The sequence below is a fragment of the Procambarus clarkii genome, chromosome 92 (assembly GCF_040958095.1).
Source record: "Procambarus clarkii isolate CNS0578487 chromosome 92, FALCON_Pclarkii_2.0, whole genome shotgun sequence".
In the NCBI taxonomy this organism is placed as follows: Eukaryota; Metazoa; Arthropoda; class Malacostraca; order Decapoda; family Cambaridae; genus Procambarus; species Procambarus clarkii.
In genome coordinates, this window is record NC_091241.1 from 284313 (window position 1) to 299736 (window position 15424).

The 15424-nt window shown below is 39.9% G+C and overlaps 1 protein-coding gene across 1 annotated transcript; it reads left to right on the top strand.

The window, feature by feature from the left end:
* The first annotated feature begins 1493 nt into the window (after positions 1-1493).
* LOC123775200 (sodium/glucose cotransporter 4) lies at positions 1494-15112 on the top strand. Its single transcript, XM_069319093.1, has 13 exons — positions 1494-1602; positions 3145-3249; positions 4015-4179; positions 4657-4855; positions 5685-5911; positions 9220-9463; positions 10023-10227; positions 10356-10470; positions 10872-10959; positions 11159-11304; positions 11673-11829; positions 11969-12122; positions 13102-15112. The coding sequence occupies exons 1-13, from the start codon at positions 1588-1590 to the stop codon at positions 13166-13168; spliced, it is 1887 nt and encodes a 628-aa protein (XP_069175194.1). The 5' UTR covers positions 1494-1587; the 3' UTR covers positions 13169-15112.
* Positions 15113-15424: the final 312 nt, after the last annotated feature.

The following is a 15424-nucleotide window of genomic DNA, read 5'->3' on the forward strand; positions in this document are numbered from 1 at the left end:
GGCTATGGTTAGCCTCGTGGACGGAAGATGTCTCCCGTAACCGAGACGAGATTGATTGATGAAGATTAAGCCACCCAAAAAGTGGCACGGGCATGAATAGCCCGTAAGTAATGGCCCTTTTGAGCCATTACCAGTATCAATAGATGATACTGGAGATCTGTGGAGGTGCGACTGCACCCTGCGTGACGGGAGGTGTCTCCCGTGTCGAGACGAGGGAGGCAAGGACATTATGTAGGCAAGAGAGAGAGGTGAGGAGATGGAAGGAAGGTGAGGAAGAGATAGAGGAAGATAACAGCAAGGCAATAGGTACGTAAGGTAAGGTATAATAAAGGGTGTAATGTGTTGATGGTTAGGTTAGGTTGTCTGGTTTATGGCAAACTGAAGCCGGTGTTGTTGTCCTCGACTGGAGCGTCGCTTCTGTAACCAAGCTCTCAGTATTCCTGGCACGCAACCTGGGGGATATTTTGTGTTTGTGTTAAAACACAAACTAAAACACAAACTGTATTAATGGACGTAGATACTTTATATATATGGTCTGGCAGGATTCTCTCTCCAGGCTTTTATGATTGGCGGATTATTGTCTAAAACAGAATTATGCATCTTACACTTTTTTTTTTGGTGTTGGGCTTAAGGCCCATCAACCTCTGTAGGGTTAATGCGACCATAATAGCTGACCAACCAGCAAGTATACTTTATATGTTCCTATTTCTTTTTGTTCTTGTGCAATGATAAAATCATATAATGTAATGGAAAGCTTTATTTTGTTTAATTTTATGTAAAACTAACGTAGAAATATGACCAAACCTAACCTACCTAACCTCTTTTAACCTAAACTGAACTGGTACATCTAATTACCCAAAACTACCCAAAGCTTCCGATCATTATGTTAGTAATGACGAACTACGATATATTAACTCACTATAATGTTGGTGCTGAATGTAGAACACAAAAAATATTTTTACTCTGAAATAATATAATTTTATAACGAAATTGGGTCCATCTAATTACCCAAAGCCACAACATTGTCGCTCGGATCGTCGACTTCCTGTGGCGTCACCTGCAACTTTGTTTCGTTTAATATCGTTATAAAATTACATTATTTCACAGTAAAAATATGTTTTTTCTTGTTACAGTAGATCAGTTAAGTTTCATTTAATATGATTTAGCTGCCTAGTCCACTTATTTTTGGCACCAGTTTTATAGTAAACCTTTTTCATTCTCCTTTTGCGCTTCTAATGCGGATTCCATTAGTGCTGCATATTCTAGTACTGATCTGACAGATTATTGTAGATACTGAAGGTTTTAATCTCTAGTATATACCTCTTGTTCTAATATTATTATAACTTTACAGTCTAACTCTTTTATGTAACTAGTCACAAGAAAAAAAATACTAAATAAAAGGAGGGAAAATTGTTGGTTACATATGTACTAGGTTTTTTTTTTACACAATATGTAAACCCTTACTGGTAAGTCCAGACTGAAGGCGGTGAAGGGATAACTGACCTAAAAGATGTGTTTGTCCTCCCACAGTCGTCCTGGAGAACCAAACGCGGCAGCATCTCCGGCTACTTCCTCGCCTCCCGCAACATGCACTGGATACCCGTAAGTCTGTCTCTTCAACTCTCTCTCGTGACTAAACATTTCTCCCAACACTCATTAGGTCTACGGCTTCAATAAGTCTTAAGATCAATTCCTGAATACCCATAAGTCTGACTGCCTGTTTTTTAAGGCTCACGCTATTGTTTTCGTCATTTGAAACACTCATTCGAAGTCTTGTTTAGACTTCGTAAGACTAAACAAGTTTCTTGGATACCTGTAAGTCTGCTGCTCGATTTTAAACAGCCTGTCTTCAGGGTAAGATGACAACCTTATTTTCACACCACCTGGATAGTTATCTAGATATTTTTGATGGCCTAAAAGAGTATTATAACTCAAATAAGAGTATTTGTAAACCGAGAATTGAACCTTTGTCTTACACAGAGAATATTCTCAAGAATATTTCGATTGTAATATGAATCATTGGTTTAAAATAAAACTATAGTAAACTCATTATTGTGATAAGGCCTTAATCCTAGGTTTTCTTTAATATGAAATTCTAGGGGATACTCAAATAGTTTTCGAATTTTATATTTCACGAGTTTTAGAATAATACCCAGTTTAAGCATTACCTACCCAAATATTAATCTAACCTAACCATGATAGGCAGCAGATAATAGCACTAATTACATAGCTGTTTTGAAGTGGTTACCTAAAAGATACAAATCCCCTGAGGACAGGATGATTATAAATGATTAAGTAAGTTACCGTCTTTGCAACATTCTCTTGAATTCGGTGACTGTCATTGAATTCATTGAATTCTTAGAACTGTCGAATGTACCAAATCTTCCTCATTTACGAATCAACAATAAATATATACTGTCAACCTGTGTCGTCTTTCTGATTCAAACAAGCCGTGAAATTACTCATTTGTAAGCTTTGACACGAAATCCTGGCCGGGGAGGATTGACCGGGCACCAGTCCTTAACTGTAGCCTCTGTTCACCCAGCAGTGAATGGGTACCTGGTTGTTAAACGATTCGGCGGGGTCGTATTCCAGGGAAATTAGGGTCAAGGACCTGCCCGAAACGCTACGCATACTAGTGGCTTTACAAGAATGTAAAAACTCTTGTATATAACTCTTTAAATAAATCAAAATTCTTATATATATATCAACTTTACACAAACATAACAAAATTAAGAACAAATATCACTGAATACTGCATAAGCATTTTGTGTCGACTCATTTTAATTGCATACGCATGTTCATTGTACCTATCAGTAGACTGTGATATCATGTCTTATCAGGCACTGACATTTACGAGTGAGGCTGATATGTTAGATAAGTTGCAAAGCAGCTCATTAGATTACGCTTATAGTGATTAGATCAAGTCAATATGTACGCAGTAAGTTTATCATACATGCTTCACTCTTCCTTTTAACATATTTGTTATGTCTTAGAGTGATAACTGATGTACATATTAATGTTTCACACTGATGCTTCTACGCCTACACTGAGGTCCCCGTTGATGTTCTTAAGCCCACATTGATGCTCCTACGCCTCCAATAAAGCTTCTCCTGACCCCACCTCCCTCCCTCCCTCCTCCAGGTGGGCGCGTCACTCTTCGCCAGCAACATCGGATCTGGCCACTTCATCGGGTTATCAGGGTCCGGCGCTGCCTCTGGCATCGGGATCGGCGCCTTCGAACTCAACGTAAGTCTGCCTTGCAAAGTTCCCGTTTTCTAAATTGTATTAATATTTACCAACGGATTTTGCAACCTCTAGGATTTTATATTTTTAAATCTAAAAAAATGAACCAAGAATTATATTTATATAAAAATAAAGTTTAGCATTATATTTGTGAATATCCAATAATCAATATTAAACCAAAAGGCCTGAGTAGGCCTACCTGTTGCTTTATAATGGTATTATTCAGTGTTGACCAAAGCTCTCTATTCCCTCTTATAAAATAAATACCATAGAAGCTTGTGTGTGCGCCAGCATACAACCTGTCCTCTTACAAATAACGTCGCTTTTCACACGTATGGGCTACGGCCAAAAATTGTCGTATTAGTAAACGGAAGCGGCGCGCGAAAGTGGCGTACTGTCCAGTTTTCTGTTTTTTATCATCTGGCTTAGGCTGTTAGGTTAGGAGAGGACACTTTATTATCAATATCTAGAGGGTAAGGCCACACTAATGTTCACTGACCAACTAGCAAGTATACTTTAGTTCCGGACAGTGTCCAGAATTAAATCCATAATGTATATACACCGAGAAGTCACATACATCGCTTGGTGTATATATCCCTGAGAAAAGACAAGTGTCAGACCTGCCCTGGCCAGCCCAGTGTGATGATGATGACCTGAACACTGGAAGGTTTGTTAAGCACTGGTGTTCAGGGAAAAGTGGTCAACCACTCCAACTATGCTTCGGGAGTGGTTTGTTAAGCACAAAAGTAACGTTCTGTGTACTTTCAGGCCATCTTCGTGCTGATGCTGCTTGGATGGGTGTTCGTGCCGGTGTACATGAGTTCAGGCGTGTACACCATGCCGGAGTACCTGAGGGAGAGGTTCGGGGGCCAGAGGATCAGGGTCTACCTCTCCTGCCTCGCCCTCCTCCTCTCCATCTTCACCAAGATATCCGTAAGCTCACACAGTCCTTTTGTGGCATTTTTCTTGCCTGTAGATATGTGTGTGTGTGTGGTGTGGTGTGTGTGGTGTGGTGTGGTGTGGTGTGGTGGTGTGTGGTGTGGTGTGTGTGGTGTGGTGTGGTGTGGTGTGGTGTGGTGTGTGGTGTGTGTGTGTGTGTGTGTGTGTGTGTGTGTGAAGAATTAAAAACAAAGCCCAGATAGGAAATTTACATTTAGGTTTATTTTAACGTAGAAATGTACTTATTTGGGGTTGATTCATTATAGTTCCTACACCCTGTTCAACTGTATTGTAGGTTGAAGCTCTTTTTGAGTACATTTCACTGCAAATTGTCTTTTAAAGGAAGACTACCGTTAAATCTATGAAGCTTTGGCTGTGAGTTTTATTCTAGCATTGCTTGATGACCTATAAACTTATGCGATTACAACCTCCCTGATAAGTTTACTCTTAAAATATCCTGGGTACACACAGGCTGACCTGTACGCAGGAGCACTGTTCATCCAGCAGACGCTGAACAAGCAGGGTACAGAGTGGATGTACATCAGCATCCTCATCCTACTGGCCATAGCCTCCATCTTTACCATCACTGGTGGTCTCTCGGCTGTTATCTGGACGGACTTTGTCCAGACCATCCTTATGGTCGTTGGCGCCTGTATTCTCATGGGCATGTGTAAGTACTGAATTTTTGTATTTATTATTTGTGTTTGTAGGATCGAGCTATTAGCTCTTGGCCCCCGCCTTTCTAACCAATCTATTTTTCCTCTTATGTCAACAACATATATATTGACACACACGCGCGCACACACATCCCAAAGAAGCAGCCCGTAGCAGCTGTAACTCCCAGGTACCTATTTACTGCTAGGTAACAGGAGCATCAGGGTGAAATAAACTCTGCCTATTTTGTTTCTGCCATCACCGGGGATCGAACCCAGACCCTAGGATTACGAGTCCAGAGCGCTGTCCCCTCAGCTATCAAGTCTCCCTCTGTGTGTGTGTGTGTGTGTGTGTGTGTGTGTGTGTGTGTGTGTGTGTGTGTGTTAAATGTTCTATTAAACAGTTTGCAGCCTAGCTTCGGCTCATCGCGTATTGTCTGTTATTGCCAAGTGTTTATAAGACCAACAATTTGTACCTCAAGCCATACATACACCCCTAACTCCGTCAACACTAATGCCACAGACAACGGCCCTAACAAGCGAAATGATGATCACAGTCGCCAATCTAATTCATGTTAGCTTCTGGCCTTACTTTACTGGTTGTAACACTAACATTGTATTTATAACCTAAATAATGTCATCAATCAGAAGACTTTGGCACATAACCACATAACTTATTAGTTTGTGTTCTTAAAATAGCCACCTAACGTTCACAGCTAATACAATGCAACTATTCAATAAAAGCATTACTATTCATAACGCTACTTTACTAATGTCCCTAGTTGCAAACAAATCTAGTTTTCATGCTAACCTTACTAACACACCTCTGGGCGCGGTTCTCCGAAGCCTTCAGTGCCGTCGGCGGGTACGAGGCGCTGACGGAGGATTACTTCTACGCCGTACCCAACATCACCAGGTACTCCTTCTTCGATAACACCACCAACTGCGGAGAGCCTCCGGCCTACGCCATGCACTTCTTCAGATCCGCTAAACCCGGGGAGTCAGACCTGCCCTGGCCTGGCATGATCTTCGGCATCACCATCTCCGGCATCTGGTACTGGTGTACTGACCAGGTGAATGTTTCATAGTCTTGGGTTCAGTAGAAGGAGAGCTTTGCTGAGGATTTGCTGTCTAGTTTGGCAGGGCCGACATGAGGGCGTGAACGTCTTCACAGTTTGTGTATGGGTTTCTATAAGCATTTCTGGGTTTATAATTTTGTTTTCATTAGATTACGTTATCTTTTCGATGATATTGTCTGCTTATTGCTTATTGTGTATATATTTAGGAAGTCCCCTCGACACACGTCAGTGCTAATGTTGAATAACCATGCCAAACACTTCTCGGCTGTAAAATGAATAATGCACCTTCGGCTGTCGCTGTTCCGAAAAAAAAAACGCTTCCTAAATGTCCAGAACACAACATGTCTGCATGTCCTAGATACTTTTTATATATATGTCCCGCTACATGTCCTGGATACTTCATACATGTCCCGACTCAGAAACAAACTTTTTCTCCCGTTTTCTGTAACTCCACATACGCACGTCACTGTCATATCTCCTGTAGCCATCAGCGAGGTGGGGGGCTACGACAGGATGGTCACAGACTACTTCCACGCCGTGCCATCCAAGGTCATCTACGACAAGAACGGCGAGGTCTGCCCTAACAGTATACCCCCAGCCTATGCCATGAATCTCTTCCGCCCCATCACAGGGTCCGACCTGCCCTGGCCGGGTGTGGTGTTCGGCTCCGCCCTCGGCTCCATCTGGTACTGGTGTACCGACCAGGTATATCTAAAACTCTTACCAAAGTATCCCAGACGTGCTCTACTAATTATACTAATTAGTGTGTTATGCTAATGATCTTGTGCTAACTGATGTAGACTATGGACGTGCTCTAATTATACACAAGTACACAGAGAAATGACACCAAAGTGAGATAGATATATATATCTATCAGAAAATCCACCAGGGCAGTGAGTGGGGCGCTAACCTACGACCATTGTCAACCGCAATGCCTTATATAAAAATGATATCTCTTTGTGGGGTTCAGTCCCTGAGCGCATTATGTGCCTCTAACCCTTTCCACTACCGCCCACAAGATGGGTATGGGGTGCATAATAAATCAACTAACCTAACAAACTCTTATACACGGGTATATTATACTAGTGATATGCTATGAGTGTCTCTAAAACTTCATTATTGTGAGGTGTTGGGATCGAATTGTCGAAATCCCAATACATTTAAAATAGGTTTGTGCTGTAAGTGCTTTTATGCTGTGTAATCCAACTGGATACTTTGATTTTTCCAGGTGTCAGTCTCAGCATGACCTGTTGTCAGGTGCGACACACTTAATTCTCTGAGATCTGACCGAGGACAAGAAATAATTTTGGAGAAGACCTATGGATATATTCATCTATATCACTAAAACACGGCGGTACATTATATGTACAGTTAAAGATATATATATATACTAAGACACTGTACTTGTATGTACAGTAATATATACACCACAACACTATGTATATGCCAATAAGATGGCCGCTACTCGTCAGTCGATTCAACTTTTAAGGATCATCTACTTTTCGGACTGGGTCCAATAATCCAGAACAGCGGTAGATTTCAAGGACGTCATACGGAGTCGACCATGCCACTACGTCCTAAGGTCCGTGTCGCTGGAGATGTGGAACACGCTGTCACAGTTGGGGCAAACTGGTCACATACACACACGACGACGGCATGTCGAACGAATGGGATCGAGTAGAGTACTCCTCAGTTCATGCTCTGACCAACACTCATTGCCTTGCCTGGTGATTCTGATTGGCTAACAGAATTCCCGCCACCAGACGAGCCACACCGTGCTGACCGTTAACGACCTTCACGGTCGTTAACCTCCCTGTAATATTTAAAGTATTACTATTAAATAACAGTGCCATTTTTTTATGCGACGCAATAACACGATAAGGCATTCCGTAACATATTATGTATAATGATCAGATATTTGAGTAAAAGTCGTATGAACATTCACATAGCTGGACATCAATTATAATCTGAGGAACCTATACGTATCTAATGGTTAGTTTCGTCATCTTTAATCAGGTCCTTTCGAGTGATCACAACGTCACAAAAATGATGTTCTAAATTGGTCGAACCTAACCTAACCTAACCAACACTTAGAAAAAGTGAATGTCCGCTATGATTTATAGTACATCCTATTTTGTTCGTTGGGGGATTTGGACGTGAAAATGCAAATTATTAGTGGAAAGGACAGGTTGCCTGCCTTCTAATACTGTACAATTAACATCGTTGTTACTGAAGTTTGGGGCTTTGCGTTACTGTTGTTTGGGGCTTTGCGTTACTGTTGTTTGGGGCTTTGCGTTACTGATGTTTGGGGCTTTGCGTTACTGTTTATGTTTTGCTGGAGTTTGTAGATATTGGTTTTTGTTTACATATAACAGTTTCTCTTTAAAACTTTTGTTATTGCAAAATTTCCTACACTAAGGAAATTTACCGTACCTCTCCATCTTAAAATACATTACCCATCTTCATTAGTGTATTAACATGTATACTGTATATATACAATGTAAGTAAAAAAAATTTTTAATAAATTACCATATTGTAACATGAAAATTCTGCACATTTTGGTCTTATAAACTCTCATTGGGACGCTTTAAATCACGACTTCATTAAAATCATACAATTTGATAGAAATACAGGACTAGGCTACAAGGCCATTCTTCCAACTCTTGTGTTATCAATTCTTGTGTTATAATGAATCAATTATTTCGGTGTATATTGAGGCATACAACTTACACACATTTCTTTAACAACCCATTAGAGGCAAATGTGACAGGTTGATTGCCATATCAACATTGCCTTCCCTTGATTTAATCAGAAATTTAGAAGGAGAATGTTTTCCTATTATTTCTCGAGAAAAAGAAATATGTTTTATATATTAAAAGTCAGTTAATATACAACTGGTTGGAAACTTTTGCCACATATAAGCAAAACAAAAAAATTATACCTACCCATGAAAAAAGATTAATGTTCGCACCTACTGGACTACATTTCACTTGTTGTTGTCGGAAATGCTATATAAAAAAGGAGTTAAGTCACGTTCAGGCATTTCCCCTCTCCCTTCTCCTCCCACTTTCCGATACACATTTTACCTATCACTCCACGCTGTAGGTTTCTTTTTTGCCTAAAGATCAAAGTTAGTCGATTGGAATTAAACTGTATTGCTTGCTAATCATGCGCGCGAACAGGCTTTTGAAAATAAAGAATGTTACACATCTTTAACTCTGATCTCAGAGCGTGTACTAGGATATATATTATATATATGTATATAAATGTCAGGTGAGCAAGTGGGGATTATTGTTTACCAGGTCATAGTGCAGAGGACCCTCTCGAGCAAGAACATGACCCATGCTAAGGCCGGGTGCATCTTGGCCGCTGTGCTCAAGTTCCTGCCGTTGTTCATCCTGGTGTTCCCAGGAATGGCCTCAAGGATCCTCTACACTGACAAGGTGGCCTGTGTCGACCCACATGAGTGCGAGAAGTACTGTGGCAGTTCAACCGGATGCACTAATATTGCCTACGTTCAACTCGTTCTTAACCTGCTGCCTACAGGTTAGTTTATGCACATCAACATACTTCACAAATATTGTATTTCTGTATTCTACACAAGTCATTCACATGTACAAGATCCTGTATATATTTTATGAAGTTTTCTCACTTTATTTCACGATTAAAACTAAAGCAAACGAAGAATTACACAAATTATCCCATCAAATTTCTAACTCGAGTCATGCGGACGTTAATTTTCATTCAATATTGAAGCCAGCGTCATGGGCAGTGTAAATGAATTCACGTCAAAAGCTTACCTTTTTCTGTTTATTGTTAAGTGAAGATGATGTCAGCCCTCATGTTCTCTCTCACCTCCAGGACTGTCCGGGCTGATGCTTGCAGTGATGATGGCAGCCCTCATGTTCTCTCTCACCTCCAGGACTGTCCGGGCTGATGCTTGCAGTGATGATGGCAGCCCTCATGTTCTCTCTCACCTCCAGGACTGTCCGGGCTGATGCTTGCAGTGATGATGTTTGCCCTCATGTTCTCTCTCACCTCCAGAACTGTCCGGGCTGATGCTTGCAGTGATGATGTTTGCCCTCATGTTCTCTCTCGCCTCCAGGACTGTCCGGGCTGATGCTTGCAGTGATGATGGCAGCCCTCATGTCCTCTCTCACCTCCATCTTCAACTCCTCCTCCACCATTTTCACCATCGACATCTGGACGAGGATTCACAGGAAAGCGACGGACGTGGAACTGTTGATCGTGGGTCGAGTGTTCGTGTTGGTGATGGTAGTGGTGTCCGTCATCTGGATCCCCGTCATCCAGTGAGCTCTATATCACTATCTAAAAATAACAATGTTAAATCAATAATTACAATTTGTGTACAAGATACAATGTTACCGAAATATTTTCCACTCTAAAAACACTCATTTGAGCGTCTGTTGTCCCACAGAAATTCCGCAAACTCTCAATTGTTTGTTTACATCCAGAGTATATCTTCCTTCTTGTCGCCTCCCATCTGCGCCATCTACCTCCTGGCAATCTTCTGGGAACGAACCAACGAACCTGTAAGTCGCATCAATAGCCTAACTACTCCAATAAACCTCTAAGACACATCAATAGCCTAGCTACTTCCTTTTGCACAACACATTAGTCCATTCGTGTAAATGCCTAATGCCTAGTCCAGCTGAATCTGCATTTACTAAATTATACCCGAGGCCAAAGATCTACAAATGCTATTTAAATTATTACATGGACTAAAAGGTCCTTAGAAATCTCTCAAGAAATATTTATATTTCTCAAACGACTAGACGAATCCTGCAGTTATATCTGAAACCAATTACCCTAATAATGCTCTACAAAAGAAATCAAATAATTACCGTACTGTAGTTCATGGCTCATGTAAACCGTAATTATTTTAAAAGCGCGGGAAGTTGGCGTTGCTGATGATAAAATGTCCTCCTTGCAGGGAGCCTTCTGGGGCCTTTTCGTCGGGTTGGTAATTGGCCTAATACGCTTCGTGCTGGAGTACGCCTTTGTCGTCCCCGGATGTGGAGGTATTTTGACTATATATTGACATATAACCTTAGGAAAAAAAGGCTTGAACATTACCAAGGTGAGGTTCAAAATATATCATTCTGAAAGCCTACATCAACATTTTAAGTTTGATTAGTGTGCGCGCGAGCCTCAACAAAATGATACTTATAATTATGATGCGTATATACGTGTGCTAAATAAAATTTGTTTCTTTTACAGATGAAAATAAGGACCATCGGCCCGAGTGGATCAAGATTATCGTGGGGAACGTTCACTATCTCCACTTTGGGTGTATTTTGTTCGTAATCGTCATGATGGTGACCGTGGCTGTATCCTACCTCACCGAACCCATACCCAAGAAATGTGTAAGTTGCAATGAGAGAGAGAGAGAGAGAGAGAGAGAGAGAGAGAGAGAGAGAGAAGTGAGGAGGTAAGGTAATTAGCAGAACAGAGAACTAGGCTAGTATGACTATAACACTTGAAAGGGATACGAGGACACTTAAGGAACTGGGATATAAAGTTGTGGTAAAGGAACGGTGCCCAATCACTTGGACCATCGGGGATCGAACGCCGACGAGAGAAAGCGAGAGAAAAAGAAAGCGATAAAAGGGGGAAACGAGAAGTATAATAAACATGACATTCATCAGCATATGACGGGAGGGCAAGAAAGTCTACACCCCCGCCACTCCATGTTCTTAAAACGACTCAGTTTTAATCTTTTTCCCCACCTCAGCTACACCGGCTAACCTTCAGCAGCCGCCACAGTCAAGAGGTCCGAGTGTCCATCAGGGAATGGAGGAATGAGAAGAACTTCATAGGCGACAAAATCGAACTTCAACCTAGAGCCGATGAAAATATCATCCACACAGCTAGAAGTCAAGCCACGGGAGGTAGAGATTTACTAACGATTTCCATTCCCTATCCTATTAACGAATTATTATTAGTCTTTATTGAGAAGAATAAAACGAATGAATTTACTGTAACAATCCTTTGTCATTGAGGTTAAAAGTGTATTTGCGTGTCCGCCAGACCTGCCTTCTTGGAGGAGGTGTATTAACTGCGTGTGTGGGGTCGAGACGCAGAACATAGGAACCCCTCAAGACCCCCCGGCTGATGAAGACACTCCAGAGGAGAAGGCCAGAAAGGCAGCAGAGTTCCTGGAGGAAAACAGACCTTGGACGAAGTAAGTATGCAATTATATGCATGTACAGGATCCCTGTACATGCATATGCATGTACAGGGATCCTGTACGCCAGCAGAGTGCTCATGGCAGTATGGGTTCGAGTCACTTCTGGGGTGTGAGTTTTCAGTTACATATAGTCCTGGGGACCATTCAGGCTTGTTCGCATATTTATATATTTATATATTATATATTTATATATTATATATTTATATATTATATATTTATATATTATATATTATATATTATATATATATATATGTCGTACCTAGTAGCCAGAACGCACTTCTCGGCCTACTATGCAAGGCCCGATTTGCCTAATAAGCCAAGTTTTCCTGAATTAATATATTTTCTCTAATTTTTTACTTATGAAATGATAAAGCTACCCATTTCATTATGTATGAGGTCAATTTTTTTTTATTGGAGGAAAAAGTAACTTAGATATATGACCGAACCTAACCAACCCTACCTAATCTAACCTAACCTATCTTTATAGGTTAGGTTAGGTAGCCGGAAAAGTTAGGTTAGGTAGTCGGAAAAACAATTAATTCATGAAAACTTGGCTTATTAGGCAAATTGGGCCTTGCATAGTAGGCTGAGAAGTGCATTCTGGCTACTAGGTACGACATATTATATATAATAATATATATATATATATATATATATATATATATATAATTACACATACATATATATACATTATATATAATCTGATTTAATTTTTATTTCAGACAAAACTCAGACTAATTTTTCTGATTTAAGAGCAAAAATATTATATTTTAAGTTTTTTATAATCACAATTGCAACAAACAAATCTATATTGTCTTTCATTTTACGACTTATAAATAACATTTACGAAGCACCAGCTGTGCAGTTTAGTGAGTCACATGTTTAATGTCTGTCAAAGTGGAATGATTGCAACGTCATAATTTAACTTATCTATCAGACTTGCAGCGACGATCAATGTTTTATACTCTTGCAGTATTGTGGATGGGACGGCTATCCTTGTCATGACGCTGGCTGGCTTCCTCTGGGGATTCTACGCCTAGAGGCAGCGCGCTGTGGAATTCTACGCCTAGACGCAGTGCATCAGTCACTCACGTACCTCATACACCCTAAAGATGAGGAAATGAGTAAATTAGCTCTACTGCGTCCTAACTACCTACAAAATATGTAATGATTAAAATGCATTCTGACTGTTAGTGAAATTCAACGCATTTTAACAATCATTTCATTATAGGACGACACAACATACATTATAGTGAGGAGTACGACATTATATGTAAAGAATGTGTCATGAATATGACGAGTTGTGTATTCTACAAGATATATACAATGAACGAGTATACCTCTTGTCTTTGTGTATGCTCACCAAGTCCTGGATTATATTCAGGACGAAAATATACTTGCTTGTTGGTCAATAGGCTTTTGTTGGTGGCTTTAGCCTCCAGAGCTTGAATGAAATTTAGGGCCAAATCAACCGCTTATGTATAAGCCTACTTTGACTTACTAACCCTACTACGGTTGCTATAGGCCTTACAAACACATCAAGCCATGCATGATGTGCAACAGCCCATGGCAACATGACATAATGTGTATGTTATATGCATTTCAGCATCCTGGATGGGTTGTGACTAACACAGCAGTATGATAACTCATTTAGAATAAGTTATGATACCGAACAATTATCTATGTGTATGTACGAACAATTATCAAATGTGTATGCGATGTGTCGTTGTATGTCGGGATACATACCACTAACAGGTCTTGGTAGGCTGTAAAAGGGTGATGCATAAAGGTAAAAAACTTGATTCATAAAATTCGAATGCCATAACGTGTTCAATTGTTTTTAAAAGGTAGACAGTGCACATTTTAAATGTCGGTATATAACAGGATCAAGGGGATATAGATATACAGAAATGTGTATTTCCCATTTCTCGGTGCATATACACTGAGGGTTCACTTTAACTCTGAACTTTGTTCAGGACACAATACCAACCAATTATCTTCCTATTTGGATAGTACCTATTGGGACGATCGTCAATAGTCACGAATTCGTACGTACTTAGCTTAGTAAGGTATGCTTTTAAAATAAATAAAGTTAAAAAGCAAACTTTAATATTCCTAGGCCTATTATAACATCTCAGACCTATTATTATTAGGCCTATTAGTGTATTAGGCCTACGATAGCTTAGTTTAGTTTCCCAAAGCAACACAAATAAAAAAATAGTTTTCAGATTTGTCCAATTCAATAGTTCAGATTTCTAATTTCGTTGTAGGTCGGTAAATATACTACGGTCCTCATCGTTACTATAAGTGCTACCAAAACAGGAGGATATGCTGGTTATAGATCAGTAAGTGGTTGTAATAACCGTCCACGAGGTGACCACCTCGTCTGGTGGTAGACATAAATGTCTAAGGAACGGATCCTTTCATGTAAAGATATAAATGCCCCAGTCAGGGGTTGTTATACATGGTGAACAAGTGACATAAGGTTTATGAATATATGTCCTATGTTTTGAAAGCGGCAGCAATGAAGGGGCGCCTGGTTCGTTTGAGCATGTGCGCCTGGTTCGTTTGCGCATGTGCGCCTGGTTCGTTTGCGCATGTGCGGGTTTGAATATATCTGCGTTAGGGAGGAGATTCTTTGAAAATATGGAAGGTCTTTACCTATATTCGTAAATTATCTGTGAGAATAACATTTAATGTTTGAAAACTATATTAATTCATTTGTTCACTACATATAACACCCTGCTTGGGGTTATATGTTTTTTTCCACAAAGTAAGTCGGCTTTAAGTCCAATATCTTTGTGTGAAGTCGTTGAACTGTCCATTGATTGTTTTAGTATTTAGTTGGTCATATTTGTATCTCATGTTTTGTATATAAATATTTTGAATATATAGATTCCTGTATATAAATATAATTTATATGGACAATGTTTTTAGCATTATGTTACACTTAAGTGACTAAGATAATAAATTAAAAAAAACAATTTATTGAGAACTGAATCATGCCAATATTTCACTGTGCAGTGTATTTAGGATTACCGTATATTATACCTCATTAGATATATATATGTTTTTCCACAATATAAACATGAAACATTCTCAATATAGAAACATTTCCGGGCTTTTAATTAGTGTGAATTTATATTTTAGGGAAAAGTTCATTTTAATTGATGTCTATGTTATCGTCTTTGATATAAGAATGATCACAATTTTTCCTGCTAATGATCAATATTCCTTAACTGAAGAACAGTCTGCTCCCAACCAAGTGGTCCCGGATTCGATTCCCGGGTAGGGCA

Excerpts from the sequence above, each read along its gene's own strand:
- LOC123775200 (XM_069319093.1), top strand. Across the intron at positions 4,856-5,684 it reads CTGTATTCTCATGGGCATGT|CCTTCAGTGCCGTCGGCGGG; the intron begins GTAAGTACTGAA and ends GGTTCTCCGAAG. Across the intron at positions 11,830-11,968 it reads TAGAAGTCAAGCCACGGGAG|ACCTGCCTTCTTGGAGGAGG; the intron begins GTAGAGATTTAC and ends CGTGTCCGCCAG.